At 43.7% G+C, this 16,922-nt stretch overlaps 1 protein-coding gene across 2 annotated transcripts in view; it reads left to right on the forward strand.

The window, feature by feature from the left end:
* KCNH1 (potassium voltage-gated channel subfamily H member 1) overlaps positions 1-16,922 on the forward strand; it is a gene marked incomplete at both ends in the record, with an annotated part of 411,965 nt that overhangs the window by 174,364 nt on the left and 220,679 nt on the right. For both annotated transcript variants that reach the window (XM_082657054.1, XM_082657055.1), the window contains one exon: positions 5,932-6,361. In XM_082657054.1, the coding sequence (XP_082513180.1) occupies positions 5,932-6,361 (430 nt within the window). The remainder of the gene's footprint in view (positions 1-5,931; positions 6,362-16,922) is intronic.

Below are 16,922 nucleotides of genomic sequence, written 5' to 3' on the forward strand. Positions count from 1 at the left end.
TGATGGGACCCAGTTGTTCATCTGTGTGAATGCCTGCCACAGAATGGGATCTTCAAGAGGTACGGGAGAGTTCAAGGAGAGGCTGAATGACCATTCCTTAAGGGAGCTCTAGAAGACTTTGCTGGGCTCAGAGGAGCTGGACTAGATGATTTCTATGCTCCCTCTCAGCTCTCAAGTTCTGTGACTATTAGGTAGAAGTATCTCTTCACTAATCATATTAGTTATTAGGCTTTTGCTAATAACTACTTAGTTATTATCTCTCATTAGTTATTAGGCTTTTGCTTCCTCTCTCCTTTCTTTCTATCAAGCATCCTCCACATGCCAGGCACTGAAGATGCAATAGTGAGCAAGAAGACAAAGACAGCACCATTTTAATCTCTTCCCTGTAGCATTAGCACACGGAGTACATAGTCGGTTCTCCATAAATGTTGCTTTGGGTTGAATATGAGTGAGGAAAAAATGACGAGGCAGTCATTTTGCCCTGGGTAATAAGTTCTCCTTCAGAGGAGAACTGCTTTGAAAGATGATTGCAGGAAACTCCTTATGAGGAGGTGGCGAATAAGTGGCTGCTTATATGTGTTTGATTTCTGAGTCATCAAAAAAGCTCCTTTGCCTCCCAGAATATCTCCTTCCAGGCTGTGGGTGTTTTTAATTCCACTATTGGAAGCTGGTTTCCCTCTGATAAAATGCAAATGCTCTGTGGAGAGAGGATATCCATTTACCCTCATCCGTCTTTTACACCTTAATATGAGGATTTTCTCATGGCAGATTTTTGAGAAAAGCACATGGAGGGTAAAGGGGAGCCAGGGGATGAATACTGGACATGCCAACGGTAAACTTCTTCATAGTTAGCAGTTTGGATGAACCGACCCTGGGGATGTAGTCCCTTGGCCTAGAAAAACCCATTATTATCTGTTTGCAGGTGTATGTTGGGCCAGAAATGATTATTTCTCTTGTGAGTTTTATGGCTACAAAACTGTTATTTGGTTTTTTTTTAAATTTTTATTTTATTTTTGGCTGAGTTAGGTCTTTGTTGCTGCGCGCGGGCTTTCTCTAGTTGTGGCGAGTGGGGGGCTACTCTGCGTTGTGGTGCGCGGGCTTCTCTTGTTGCAGAGCATGGGAATCTAGGTGTGCGGGCTTCAGTAGTTGTGGCACATGGGCCCAGCAGTTGGGGCTCGCATGCTCTAGAGCTCAGGCTCCGTAGTTGTGGTGCATGGGCTTAGTTGCTTTGCGGCATGTGGGATCTTTCTGGACCAGGAATCGAACCCATGTCCCCTGCATTGGCAGGCGGATTCTTCTTCTTTTTTTTTTTTTTTAGCAGTACGCGGGCCTCTCACTGTTGTGGCCTCTTCCGTTGCGGAGCACAGGCTCCGGATGTGCAGGCTCAGCGGCCATGGCTCACGGGCCCAGCCACTCTAAGGCATGTGGGATCTTCCCAGACCGGGGCACGAACCCGTGTCCCCTGCGTCAGCAGGTGGACTCTCAACCACTGCACCACCAGGGAAGCCTGCAGGCGGATTCTTAATCACTGTGCCACTAGGGAAGTCCCCGTTTGTTTGTTCTTTTTTTAAAGGGCAATAAATCCTACCTCCTTCACCCCTACCTCAGTGAAATAATTTGTGGTAACCTGATCAGTGGTTTTTATTGCCAAGGCTATGCTCCATATGGTTTGTGTGTTCATTTGTCAGAGACAGCTAATGATAGCTGCTCTAACAAATATCCCCCAAAATTTCAGTGGCTTACTTCAGAGGTTCCTTTTTTTATTGACATCACAATAGGTTTCAAGATGATTTGGTGGGGGAGGGGGTGTTCCACATAGTCTTCCAGGTACCCCGGGCCCTTCCATGCTGTACATCCACCATCTTCAGTACTTGGCCTCAAGGAACACATGCCAGGGAAAAGAAAAAGCTTGTAGAGAAAGCACACTTAACTTTTAGCTGTCTTGGCTTGGAAGTGACACTCATTTCACCTCACATTCCACTGGCCAGAACTAGTTGCAGAGACCCACCCAGATGGAAAGAGGCTGGGAAATGTGGTTAGCTATGTGCCCAGGAGAAGAAAGCAGCCTTGGTGAGCCTCTGACACAGACTCACTAGAAAGCATTTACACGTTTTCCTTCTGTCTGTGACGTATCCTAACCCTTGGGGGTTGTCATTAAGGATATGGAGGACAAAAGAGAATAGCAGTGACCTGGAAACTGTCCAGTCCTTAGGATAGTGAAAAGTCATTCATTCTACCTGGTGAAGGGCCTCATTCTGCTGCTGGATTTTTGCTACGTAAGGGAGACCGAAGTCTTAGTTCAAAGAAATGTCTTTATGCCATTTGCTTGTTTGTTTGCTTTTTAATAGAAGTAGGAAAAGTTTAATGGAAATCTCCTTTCCCTATACCTTGGAATCACTTTGGAATAGGAGTTTTGAGGTTTTGAATGTTACAGCTTCTGTAATATGTTTCAGTTCCCTTTGGAGATAAAAGTACGTGCACATTTGGAGAAGATGTAGAGCTCTTCCAGTCCACCTCCCACATTGTCTAGACAAGGGAACTAAGAGGTAGCTGCATTGTCCACATTCACATAGGAAGTTAGTGGCTTACCTGGGCGTCAGACCCCATTTTACAGATTTCTACACTGGTATTCCTGCCCCTACCACGGTGCTATTCCCTAGAGAACTACTATTTGGAGAATAGGCCTGTCCCGGTGGGACTGGAAGGAGGAGGCTTGACCAGGTGAAATCAGGCTGCTTCTGGCTCTGAGATTCTTTGATTGACTGTGATTAAGTACATTGTGTCTGATTGTATCCCTGACCTGAGGGAAGTGATGTAGCCTTCCAAGAATTTGTAACTTTCCTGAGAAAACAGAATCTCAGTTCTTTATTCTTCTCAGCTGTTTCTTTATTTTTATCTTAAAAACTATTTTTTTGTAATTGTAAAGTAAATATATGTAAGCGTAACAAAACTATATACAAATATAACAAAAATTGCCTGTAATTCCATAACTTGACAGTGCACCAGTAACCACTGTTAAAGTTTTATGTTTTTCCTGTTTTTCAACACATAACTATTTGTATATGTATGCACAATATAATTAGAGTGAAATATACAATATGAAATAAATATGCAACTCTTAAAATATTTCATTACTTAATATGAAATGTTACATAACCCTTAATATTATTTTATTTATTTATTTATTTATTTTTAACATCTTTATTGGAGTATAATTGCTTTACAATGGTGTGTTAGTTTCTGCTTTATAACAAACTGAATCAGCTATACATATACATATTGCCCCATATCTCCTCCATCTTGCGTCTCCCTCCCTCCCACCCGCCGTATCCCACCCCTCTAGGTGGTCACAAAGCACCGAGCTGATCTCCCTGTGCTATGTGGCTGCTTCCCACTAGGTATCTATTTTACATTTGGTAGTGTATATATATCCATGCCACTCTCTCACTTTGTCCCAGCTTACCCTTCCCCCTCCCCGTATCCTCAAGTCCATTCTCTAGTAGGTCTGCATCTTTATTCCCGTCTTGCCCCTAGGTTCTTCATGACCATTTTTTCTTCTTTTTTTTTTTTTTAGATTCCATATATATGTGTTAGCATACGGTATTTGTTTTACTCTTTCTGACTTACTTCACTCTGTATGACAGTCTCTGGGTCCATCCACATCACTACAAATACCTCAGTTTCATTCCTTTTTATGGCTGAGTAATATTCCATTGTATATATGTGCCACATCTTCTTTATCCATTCATCTGTTGATGGACACCTAGGTTGCTTCCATGTCCTGGCTATTGTAAATAGAGCTGCAGTGAACATTTTGGTACATGAGTCTTTTTGAATTATGGTTTTCTCAGGGTATATGCCCAGTAGTGGGATTGCTGGGTTGTATGATAGTTCTATTTTTAATTTTTTAAGGAACGTCCATACTGTTCTCCATAGTGGCTGTATCAATTTACATTCCCACCAACAGTGCAAGAGGGTTCCCTTTTCTCCAAAACCTCTCCAGCGTTTATTGTTTGTAGATTTTTTGATGATGGCCATTCTGACTGGTGTGAGATGATATCTCATTGTAGTTTTCATTTGCATTTCTCTAATGATTAATGATGTTGAGCATTCTTTCATGTGTCTGTTGGCAATCTGTATAACTTCTTAGGAGAAATATCTATTTAGGTCTTCTGCCCATTTTTGGATTGGGTTGTTTGTTTTTTTAATATTGAGCTGCATGAGCTGCTTGTAAATTTTGGAGATTAATCCTTTGTCAGTTGCTTCATTTGCAAATATTTTCTCCCATTCTGAGGGTTGTCTTTTCGTCTTGTTTATAGTTTCCTTTGCTATGCAAAAGCTTTTAAGTTTCATTAGGTCCCATTTGTTTATTTTTGTTTTTATTTCCATTTCTCTAGGAGGTGGGTCAGAAAGGATCTTACTGTGATTTATGTCATAGAGTGTTCTGTCTTTGTTTTCCTCTAAGAGTTTGATGGTGTCTGGCCTTACATTTAGGTCTTTAATCCATTTTGAGTTTATTTTTATGTATGGTGTTAGGGAGTATTCTAATTTCATTCTTTTACATGTAGCTGTCCACTTTTCCCAGCACCACTTATTGAAGAGGCTGTCTTTTTTCCACTGTATATTCTTGCCTCCTTTATCAAAGATAAGTTGGCAATAGGTGCGTGGGTGTATCTCTGGACCTTCTATCCTGTTTCATTGATCTATATTTCTGGTTATGTGCCAGTACCATACTGTCTTGATTACTGTAGCTTTGTAGTATAGTCTGAAGTCAGGGAGCCTGATTCCTTCAGCTCCAGTTTTCTTTCTCAAGGTTGCTTTGGCTATTCGGCGTGTTTTGTGTTTCCATACAAATTGTGAAATTTTTTTGTTCTAGTTCTGTGAAAAATGCCAGTGGTAGTTTGATAGGGATTGCATTGAATCTGTGGATTGCTTTGGGTAATAGAGTCATTTTCACAATGTTGATTCTTCCAATCTAAGAACATGGTATATCTCTCCATTTATTTGTATTGTCTTTAATTTCTTTCATCAGTGTCTTTTATTTTCTGTATACAGGTCTTTTGTCTCCTTAGGTAGGTTTATTCCTAGATATTTTATTCTTTTTGTTGCAATGGTAAATGGGAGTGTTTCCTTAATTTCACTTTTGATTTTTCATCATTAGTGTATAGTAATCCTAGAGATTTCTGTGCATTAATTTTGCATCCTGCTACTTTACCAAATTCATTGATTAGCTGTTGAAGTGTTCTGGTAGCATCTTTAGGATTCTCTATGTATAGTATCATGTCATCTGCAAACAGTGACAGCTTTACTTCTTCTTTTCTAGTTTGGATTCCTTTTATTTCTTTTTCTTCTCTGATTGCTGTGGCTAAAACTTCCAAAACTATCTTGAATAAGAGTGGTGAGAGTGGGCAACCTTGTCTTGTTCCTGGCCTTAGTGGAAATGGTTTCAGTTTTTCACCATTGAGGACGATGTGGCTGTGGGTTTGTCATATATGGCCTTTATTATGTTGAGGAAAGTTCCCTCTATGCCTACTTTCTGGAGGGCTTAATATTATTTTTAAATGAGTAATGATATGCAAAAATGCTCGTATGTATTTGTATACTTACACACAGTATAATTAGAATAAAATTCCAATTTTATTTGTCTTATTTTTTTATTTGCTTTTTAAAGGAAGTAAAAAATGAAAAAAGCTAATGGAAATCTCCCTTCCATATACCTTGGAAAAACTTCTAATTATATTTTGCATAAGTATACAAATATATATGAACATTTCTCCATATTATGGCTTACTTTGAAACAACATTTTAAAGGTTGCCTTATATTGCATCTCAGGGAATACCTGTGCTGAAAGATCAGTCCTGGTGAGTGGCGGGAAGGAGTTGTTAGTATCATTGTTTCTTGGCCCTGACCCTGTGCTCCTCTTCTTCCAGGGCATCAGCAGCCTGTTCAGCTCTCTGAAGGTTGTCCGGCTGCTCCGTCTGGGGCGAGTGGCCCGGAAGCTGGACCACTACATTGAATATGGAGCAGCCGTGCTGGTCCTGCTGGTGTGTGTGTTCGGGCTGGCTGCTCACTGGATGGCCTGCATTTGGTACAGCATCGGGGACTATGAGATCTTTGACGAGGACACGAAGACCATCCGCAACAACAGCTGGCTCTACCAGCTGGCGATGGACATTGGCACCCCTTACCAGTTTAACGGGTCCGGCTCAGGGAAATGGGAAGGGGGTCCCAGCAAGAATTCCGTGTACATCTCCTCGTTGTATTTCACCATGACCAGCCTCACCAGTGTGGGCTTTGGGAACATCGCCCCATCCACAGACATCGAGAAGATCTTTGCAGTGGCCATCATGATGATTGGTTGTAAGTATGCCAGTGGCTGGCGCAAGGGGCAGGGGATGTTATGTTTGTCCATCCTTTCTGTTAGCTGGAAATAGGATAATGGCTACAGTGCCAGCAGGATCAGGGTGGTATAGCTTAAAATAAGGGAGAGATTTTTTTTTAAAAGGCTGGCTTTATAGTTTTCCTGATAATTTAAGCAGTACATGTTTATTGCAAAGAAATTTAGAAAATACAAAAGAACACAAAGTAGAAAATAATGACCAACCATACATAATTCTACTTCTTAGAGATAACTGCTATTACCTTTTGGTGTTACAGATTATTGTCTATCCATATCTGAACACACAGAAACAGATTTTTATAGTTAAAATGATATCATGGTATACATCTTGGTAAACTCCTTGTTCATAGAGCAGTGAATTGTGGAGGCCTTTCCATGTCAATTTAAAGATAGCTCTAGATCTGCACCGTCCAATATGGTACTAGAAGAAGAAAGTATGAAAACAAAATCTGAAATATCTCACTAATAATCTTTTGTATTGATTATACAGTAATATTTTTGTTAGAGTGGGTTAAATAAAATATTCTAACACAATAGTTTCATATATCTTTTTGCTTTTTTTAATGTGGCTCCTAGGAAAATTTTAAATCTTATTTCTGTTGGACAGTGCTTATCTAGATCAGCATTTTTGATGTCTGCTTGATGATTGAGAAATTTTCTAAATCCAAAAGAAAAAAAATCTACAAGAAAGAAAAAAGTCTCTGTTCAGTTGAGAAGTAATGGGTTTTTGGATTAACTTGACTGAAAAACAAACAACCCTAGTTCTTGAGGAAGGTACAGTTGGTCCTCTGTATGCATGGATTCTGCATCCTCAGATGTAACCAACCAGGGATTGAAAATATTAAAAAGAAAATTCCAGAAAGTTCCAAAAACTTGAATTTGTGGCACGCCGGCAACTGTTTGCATAGCATTTACATTGTATTTACAACTATTTACATAGCATTTACATTGCATTAGGTATTAAAAGTAATCTAGAGATCATTTAAAGTATATGGGACGATGTGTATAGGTTGTATGCAAATACTATGCCATTTTATATAAGGGACTTAAATATCCGTGGGTTTTGGTATCTGCAAACCTATTCGTCCTGGAACCAATTCCCTGTGGACAGAGGGATGGCTGTACTTAATTTTCAAACACTTAACCATTGACCATTGTGTCGCTGTTGCTGTTGCCAAGTCTGGAAACAGCCTTGGGCTGGAAACAACAATGAACTCCCCTCACTAAAGGGAGACTTAGGGAGTACTGACTAGACCTAACTGGACTGGGGAAGGCACATGAACTTGAGTGGATTGACTCACTGTGAACCTGCCAGATGCACCCTGTTGGTGCTTCCATGCCACATTGTGACGTGGGAGAGGACAGTCCTGTGCAGCATCAGTTTGGACGGTAGTCTGGTCACACGCAGGCAGAAACCCTTCTGCTTGATGTGCTCCTTCAGGGTGGTGTTGATGCCTTGTTACGCCAACCAGGGAATTCTAAGGCCAGGGAAACTGAGGCTTCAGTTGGTTTTGCTTTGTCCAACCCATCTGCGACCCAGTGTCCCCCTCTGCAAGTGGATTTTGTTACCAGCAAGTGTCCCATTTGCTGCTTGGCGCCTCCTGTTGTGCAATTACCTCGTTAGGTCTGAGGCCATCTTTTCCTAAAAGCCCCCTCTTCCAGGCCCGGAGCTTGCCTCTGAGTGTTTACGCAGTGTGTCTAAGGCATAATTGATTTGTGGGAAGTGTGTGCCAGTGGAGCTTTGGGGTCTGCTCCTTTCTTTAAAATGGGTTTTAATAGAGATGATTGCCTGACCATGGGAAGCAGCGTTAAGTATCTGTGGGTGGCTAATTGCTTTAGCTTAATTAGAACTTGAGGCGCTTTCTCATGTCATGTGAAAGGATTTAAGACCTTTACTTTTCTAGAACTATTTCAGCCTTAACATCTCCAGTTTTCTAGGCTGTGCTTGCAGCATTTTGTGAGCCTTGGGGCAGCAGTAAACAACCAGATGCACCGTGCACAATTTCTGTCTCTTAGAGGGCAAGATGCGACGCCCTGTCAGTCGAAATACTTCATTATATGCACTACAGAAAATTTGCTATGGGTGGTCAGTTAGGAAATGGGCTCCATTTCATGAGCTCCCCAAAGGCTTTCAAATATGAGGAGACTTCCTTGCAGCTTTTTACCTGGAAGAAAAGAAAAGAAAGAAAACAGCTCTGGTGGCATATGAGGATAAGCTGTTTTTCCAAAACCATTCTCCTCTGGAGAGCGTAATTTCCTGGCTGTAGTCTCTAAGGAAAACCCAAACAATAATCATCACCTCTTTTCTCTCCCCACCTTCTCAGAGCTTTGTGATGTTTCCATTTCTTTTTTTAAAAAAGTGTAATACGCAGGCAGTCACCTCTGCATTGTGCAGCGAAGTATGATATTTAGGTAGGCAAGTCAGCTTAATAGTCACCCCATTTCCTGATCACTTACTAGTTGCCAGGTGCTGTGATAAGTACTCTGCGTACAACTACTGTTCGCAACAACTCTATGCCTTTAGAGATTATTAAGTCCATCTTACAAGGAAATGGAAGCTCAGAGAAGTTAACTGCTTTCCCCAGAATACAGGGCTGGTAAGCAGGGCAGACAGGATTTGTGTTCAGAACTCCCTGAATCACAAGCCCTGCTCTCCCCACGGTGCCCACCTGTGGTGGTGTGGGCTGAGAACACAGACTCCAGCAGCCTGCCCTCACTGGCACACTCACACTTTGAAAATTCTCTGCATGAATTTGAACAAACTGGTAGTTTCTGCAGTGGAAAGTGTTTGTACTCTTGCCAGTTGTTGTTTGAAGAACAAGATTACGGTACAGACTCGGGACCAGGTGCTTCAGAAGCCAACCATTTTTTCAGCCACCTGTCACTTACAGTTACAGCTCTTCCCCTTTTCGCGTGACATCGGACAAATTCTGGTGCTAACAACAGAGTTATTTCATTCTGTGTAATGTGGTGGTAATTATCCTTGTAAACTCACATTCCGAACCTTTGTTCAGGACAGCTGCTGATGTCTTATTAGACTTATGGGGTTCTCTTTTATCTTACTTTGCCTGTATGCACATGTGCACGCTTGCATCCTTACTGCGTGGTTCCCGGGATTGGATAACCCCAGAAGTAGGATCTCGGACAACAGAGAGCACTGACCGCAGCCTGCATTTATCCCAAGGGGTCAGTGCCTCTCCCTCCCCGTCCCTCCGGCAGTCAGGCCAGCATTCCTCAAGGAGAGTAGAGAGACACAAGGCCAATGGACTTTGAAGTACTGGTAACATTGTGATTTTCTCCTCTTTGCATCGAATTTTACATGCATTAGTAATAGTATTTCTTGACTATTCTGTTGCCCTGTATTAACCATATTATAGATTATCCAGAAGCCTCTGTTGCTTCTCCTCTCTGTGCTCTGTTACTGAATATCTTATTATAACTTGGCTAATTCCCCAGAGGATGCCAGGAAACTGGAAAACTAAATATTTTCAAGCTTGCCCACCTTTCTCATTTCTGATTTAAAGAAAAGAAAACTGCAGTAGGAAGAGGTGAAGACTTGGCTAAAATGAGCATTTGTGGTCATCTCTGGGTGTAGATGATCTATGGTGTCTCCAGATGCCTGGTTGTATGTCTGACTTCCACCCTGGGGTCTTGACCTGGGTCGGGGGCAAGTCAGCCCTGCCCTGACCCTCCTGCCGTCCTCGCGTGGGTCTTTGGTGATCTCCAGCAAGGGCTCACCCTGAGGTGTGATGGGTAGGTTCCCTCTTTTGCACATCTGGTCCGCCTGTGTGTTGGTGATGCTGAGAGAAACAGAGGGCCACTCTGGCCCTCAGTGTGTCACCTGGGAGAGGATGCCCCCACTCAGCAGGCACATACTGAGTGCCTCCCTTGATGGACTCTGAGGGTCGGAGACTGGACCTGTGGGTGTCACTGCCAGGAGTCAGTGGTCTAGTGGTGGTCGGGGCCCTACTGCCCACCAGCCAGTGACTAAGGCCTGGAGGTGGAGCCTCCCCTGTGGCCTGAGCCTTGCCGGGGCCTTTGAGGGACCTCCTCCAAGAGGGATTGCTGGGGGTGGGGGAGAGTCCCTTTATCTGGGGGTATCCTTCTCAGGTTAAGGACATGACCCTGTCTGGGGGATACTCTCCAGGGAGAATTTGATGGTGAAGTGACAGTTCCCATTTTCTTAATATGGTCTTTGTGCTTTTCCTGTTCTCTCCTCATAATGTCATTGCTGTCATCCTGTCATTATAATTAAGCCACATTTGTTTCCTTTCTCTCTGATAATGGCAGACACTCTCCACCCCCCAGCACTGCACAACACCTGTCTCTTTGAATTTTTTTTTTCCTCCCCCATCTGAGCTCCTTAAATCCAGAGCAGAATGTCAGTGCTGAAGGGACCCTTGTGAGTATCTATTTAGTCCACAGCAGCCCCTCCTAATTCTTCTGCTGGGCCGGATCTCATCCTGATTTGTGCTTCAGTCAAGTTCCCCTACTCCCTCCCCCGGGTGGGGGGCTGGGAGCTCTAAGAGAGTAACTGGGCTCAGCCCTAGGGTTTCCTTATATCACCTCCTTTCTTGGAGGGAACGGACACTAGTAACCTGCACTCCGCACCTTTGACCCTACCACCTGACCCCCATGCAGTATGCTTTGTGGCCCCCTTTCAGCTTAGATTATTATTTGCAAGCTTTTCCCTGCCTCCTTCAGGATTTTGTTTAACCATTCTTATTTCTTTTCATTCACCTTTGCTGAATATGCCTTTTTGCATTCTGTGCCAATATACTGTTTTTTCCAAAATGACTGGGCACATCTCCCTGGAGGCTGTAAAGATACTCCTAGGAGACTTCAAACACATAACAGACTCTTAATAAATATGTATGGTCTTGTTGAATCCAAACAGTTGAGAAGGTTCTGGAGTTTTAGAAGTGGTATTCAGTGACACTGGCAAAACATCTTTATTAGTTAGGGTACAGGTTCTGTTACTGGACAGAGACACAGTAATAGTAGCATCAACAGGGTTTATGTTTCCTAAAAGCTTGGGGCTGGTCTGGCTGCTCTGCCGTCCTCAGAGACCAGGTTTCTCTGCTGTCTTAAATACATGACTTCCATATTGGGATCCCATATGGCCGTTCCAGCTTTGGCCATATATTCTTTTTCCAGAAAACAGAAAGAAGGAGAAGGGGAAGGCTGGCTAAACTCTTTCCTTTTGAGAACAAGACTAGGAAGTTGTGCATATTGCCTTTGTTCATATCACATTGGCTGGTGCTTGGTAACCTGGCCACACACCTAGCTGCAAAGGAGGCTGGGAAATGTAGTCTTGTGGGTGGTCATGTATCCAGGTAGGAATACAGTAATATAGACAAGGAGAACAGTTAGTGAGGGATGACCAGCAGTGTGTGTCTACCTCAGCTTTTCTCCCTCTCCTCATCTCCTCTCAGTTGATACCAGCAAACATTAGCTCTCCATGACAGGCAGGCCCTGTTGGAGCTTCATCCCTGAATTGTTAGTTGAGAGATTTGGGTTCAAGTCCTAGATCTGCTCTCTGCTTTAGGTTGTACCCTTTCATTTCCTGTGGATTAGGGGTAAGAAGCTCTCCTGACCATCTCAGCTAGTTGAAGTGAGAACTAAATGAGATAATGACGTAGGATAGCTCTTTGAAAAGTTGAAAAGCTACATTCAGGTGTCGTGATTTTATTGTTAATAGCGATTATTTCTTGCTCAGCTCCGTTAATTTTTTTCCTTCCTGTTCTTAGAAAAAAAAAAGATTGCTGCTCCCTTCTCAGGAGCATGGGAATGCTGTTTAATTTCATTTTGGGTTTATGTTTATTTCGGGAAATGGGGCGGTGTCCAGAACACTATGGCAGAAATAACTATTCATTTCTCATTTATTCTTAGAGTTTTTTTCCTAGCCAGCAAATCAGCTTATTTTTCTTTAGAACCTGATTTTTTAAAAAGTTCTGTCTGCCATTCTGCATTTCAGGTGGGTCTCCCCATCTTTAACACAACCTCAGGCTACTTTCTGTCCTCTGTAGCCCTGCCGCCTCTCCTCCAGAAGACGGTCTCTGGTTACTCCCTCCTGGTTCTCAGCCCTTCATTGTCTCCATACTTTTAGGGTTGAAAGACCCTGCTTTGGGTTTACTTACTTGCAGTTAGAGTCACACTGCTCTGTAAATATTCTTGTGACTTCATAGTTACCTTTCTTGTCTCAAGTGTATTTCTTTTTTTTTTTTTTTTTTTTGCGGTACGCGGGCCTCTCACTGCTGTGGCCTCTCCCGTTGCGGAGCACAGGCTCCGGACGCGCAGGCTCAGCGGCCATGGCTCACGGGCCCAGCCGCTCTGCGGCACGTGGGATCTTCCTGGACCGGGGCACGAACCCACGTACCCTGCATCGGCAGGCAGACTCTCAACCACTGCGCCACCAGGGAAGCCCTCAAGTGTATTTCTGACTGGCTCCTGTGAAACTCTAGTCTCCCAGAGGGCAGGACCTGTGGGTCTCCCTGCCCTTCCACTTCTCCTTTGCGCCTGGACACATACTGATGGAATGTGGGGAAGAGCACAGGCTTTAGAACTGGCCAGTTCTTTAGAACTCTACTTTGTAAAAAAAAAAAAAAATTTTTAATCGAAGTATAGTTGATTTACAATGTAACAATCTCTGCTGTATAGCAAAGTGACTCAGTTATACACATATATACATTCTTTTTCTATTTTCTCTTCCATTATGGTTTATCACAGGATATTCAATATAGTTCCCTGGGCTAAACATTAGGACCTTGTTGTTTATCCACTCTATATGTGATAGTTTGCATCTACCAACTCTGAACTCCCAGTCCATTCCTCTCCCTCCCCCTCTCCCCCCTTAGCAACCACAAGTCTGTTCTCTGTGTCTGAATTTGTCTCTGTTTTGTAGATAGGTTCATTTGTGTCATATTTGAGATTCCGCACATAAGTGATAGCATATGAGAGTTGTCTTTCTCTTTCTGACTCACTTCACTTAGTATGATCATCTCTAGTTGCATAGAACTCTACTCTTGATTAATGCTTTGAACCTTGGCCGTTTCCTCCGCTGAAAATGGAGATGCCAGCCCCTCCCTGATCATATTTGTAGGCTGAAAAAATGAAATGATGCCATGTACCTAGCACAGTGCTTCACACATGGGGTGTTCAAACAGTGGTAGTTCTCTCCCTGGCCGCACCCCACACCCCCATTCCCTCTCTTGTACTACATTTCTAGGACTCATCAAAGTATGATGCTTCTCAGTCATTTGTTAGTCCTTTGGGTATGCTCTACTTTACACAGATTTGAACTTGCATAAAATATCAGGTGCCTTGCAGTGTTTCATGTACAGGCCATTAAAATGTGAGGTTCCCTAGATACAAAGCTTCTCTAAAAAAAAAAAAAAAAAAATTGGCCTGACTGCAGAGCAAGTTCGGGGAAGCTCTTAAAGGAGGAGAAAGTCATTTGTGTGGTTGGGAAGCATCACTTTCCAATCCTGACTGGCAGGATTTTCACTGGGTAGGAAATGGTACCACATGGAGTGATAGTGCCTCTCCCTGGAGGAGAGAAGGGACTAGAAACAGTCGTGCGCTGAGCACCAAGATATGCCGATGCCATGCTGGGAACTCTACTCAACAACCTCATACATGGGCTTTATTATTCCTGTTTTGCAGGTAAGAAAACTGAGGTTCAGAAACACAAAGTCACTTATCTGAGGTCACAGTGTAAGAGGTGGCTGAACTGGGTTTTGAACCCAATCTTATCTGACCTCAGAGTTGCACTTTGTTGCTTCCCTTGCTGATTTATGTTGGAATGTTGGGTAGGGGAAAGTGTTCTCTTCAGTGTGTGTGTTGTTGGGGGCAGGGAAAAGAGTTAGAGAAGGGGGCTGTGGAAGGATTGCAGAGAGGGTGTGCTTTCCCTGGAAGCCTTGTCTGTTATTGTAAATGACAATTATGGTGACAAAAATATCTGACTGTGTGTTGTGGGAAGACACTGGATTACTTGTTCGTAGCTGGGTTACTGCACTGGGCCGAAGCGTTTACAACAATAGTCTTAGATGTTAGGAAATTCTGACAGTGGGAAGCCAACTGGATGAGGGGTATTGTCTCTGACCTTTTGGATACCCATGTCATTTGCAAAATCCTCTTTCCCTTTTCAAATGTAATTTTCATCCAAGTGGGAGCTATCCTGTGGAGATGTTGCTATAGTCAAGTCTTTTGTTTCTATGTCTATTGTCTCCTTTGAATTTCTCAATACTCCATGGGACAGGTAGTATTCTGTTTTTTTTTGGATAAGGAAATTGTGGAGTAACTTGCCAAAGGTCGCACAGCTAGTCAGAAGCAAAGCTGGGCTCAAGCCCGTGTCATCACTCCCAGCTCAGTGCTTTCCCTGCACTTCCAGATCACCATGGTAGCAGTTGGTGCTGGTAGCCATGGATCACAAGTTATGCCAGTAGAGTGTGGCACCTGGCTCCTTTGTGGGATGTCCTCAGAGCTTGAGGAGAAGAGGTGAAGGTGGATGAAGAGTGGTTTACCTCTGTTTTCAGCAAGGAACTTGACTAATCAAGTTTCACACCTCTTCAGCTGCTTTTTATCCAGCCTTTATTGTGGCTCTCAAATGCTAGGCTGACAGCTACAGACAGCTGGGGCAAAATCATACAGAGAAAATCATGTTCCTTTCCTTCTTTAAAATTGGTGAGGGGAGGGCTTCCCTGGTGGCACAGTGGTTGAAAGTCCGCCTGCTGATGCAGGGGACACGGGTTCGTGCCCTGGTCCGGGAAGATCCCACATGCCGCGGAGCGACTGGGCCCGTGAGCCATGGCCGCTGAGCCTGCACATCTGGAGCCTGTGCTCCGCAACAGGAGAGGCCACAACAGTGAGAGGTCCATGTACCGGGGGGAAAAAAAAAAAAAAAAAAACAGTAAAATTGGTGAGGGGAGGAAAGCCCACCAGGGAAATGTTTTCTAAAATATACATGAATAAGTATGGTCCCTAAGAAGACATACATTAGATTTACCTGCCAGTTCCCCAGAACCTCAGTCAATCGAGTCTGAGCACCTCTTTATTTGGTTAGCAAACATTTCTTGAGTGTCTGCCGTGTGCCAGGCATCATGAGTACTGAGGATGGAGCATTGAATGAGAGAGATGTAAGCCCTGCCCTCATGGTGCTTATGGTCTGCTGCGGGGGACCAGATCAGTAAATAAGAAATGGCTGTGACGTGAGATGAGTCTCTACTAAGGAAAGGACAGGTTGTTATGGAAACATGTGCAGGGGCCCCTCACAGTCAGGGGTCAAGGAGCGGGGTCAGGGAGTATAGACCCCATTTATTTGGGAAGAGCTCTGGGCCCGGCCCTTCCCAAGATTTTTCTCATTGCATCTTTTTTGCAGATGTCTCCCCAGTCAGACTTCAGCTGCCTGGGGTCGGGGGCTGTGTGGGCCATTACCTGGTCCACAGTGGGCTCAGTAAATATTGAATGAATGCGGTAAAGGAGTTAAAATAAGACATCATCCCTTCCTCGATTTGCTGGCGATCTAGTTTGGGAAATACTAATGCGAACAGGAGAGACCATGTGAAGCTGGAAGGCAGTGAATGTTCGTGGCATAAGTGGAGCCAGTTTGTGCTTTCAGACTTCTGGGAGACTGTGATCATTTCTATAAAGTGGTGGTAAGAGTGGCATTAAGGAGAGTTTACTCAGCCAGTGAATAATGGGTAGGATTTGTGTGACGTACAGGTGGAGAGACAAGCATAGCACTAATAATGATGTTAGTGAGCATATGCTATGTGTAGGACACGTTATACATGTTCTTCATGAAGTCTCCTGACACTGCTGTGTCACAGGTGTTATTATTCCAGTATTACAGGGGAGGGAACTGAGGCTCGAAGAGCTCAATGATCTTCCCCTAGGTCAACCTTATTATGACTGGTAGAGTCAGAATTGAAACCTAGATTTCTAATCCCAAGCTCATTGTCTGTCCACCAGTCTGCACTGCCACCCATGACCATGGCCGTGGAGCAGAAGGCTGCAGGGAAAGCAGCACTTCCTGCCAAGTAGGACAGTGGAAAGAGAGACGTGCTGATCTGAGAGGGGCTGAGCGCCCGCCGTGTGCCTCCTGGCTCGTCAGCCTCTTAGATTCCTTCCTGCAGGAAGCTGGTGCTTGGTCACCACCTCCGACAGTCCATCACATGCCAAGAGACAAGGATTGCAACAAGTAGCAGTAAGGCTAAGCTGCTGAAGTGTTTAAACACCAGATCTCAATCTTTTAGTCTGTCCTTTAGAAAAAACATCACTGGCTTGCAGATTTTATCTTTTTACTTGGAGGATACCACCAGTGATTTCTGCATTCTATCACTCAGACTAAAGGTGCCGCAGCCACGGTATTGGTCAGCTTGTCTCCATCAAAGACCGCCCCCTTTTCCTGGACAGCTCCCTTTTGAATTGATGCTACCAGAGAGGAGACTAGATCAGGAGGATGGTTTCTGAAAGCTAATCTTCACTGCCATCAAAACCTGTCAAGCTGCACGTGCAAAA

This window comes from Grampus griseus, assembly GCF_964374135.1.
Source record: "Grampus griseus genome assembly, chromosome: 1".
Classification (NCBI taxonomy): Eukaryota; Metazoa; Chordata; class Mammalia; order Artiodactyla; family Delphinidae; genus Grampus; species Grampus griseus.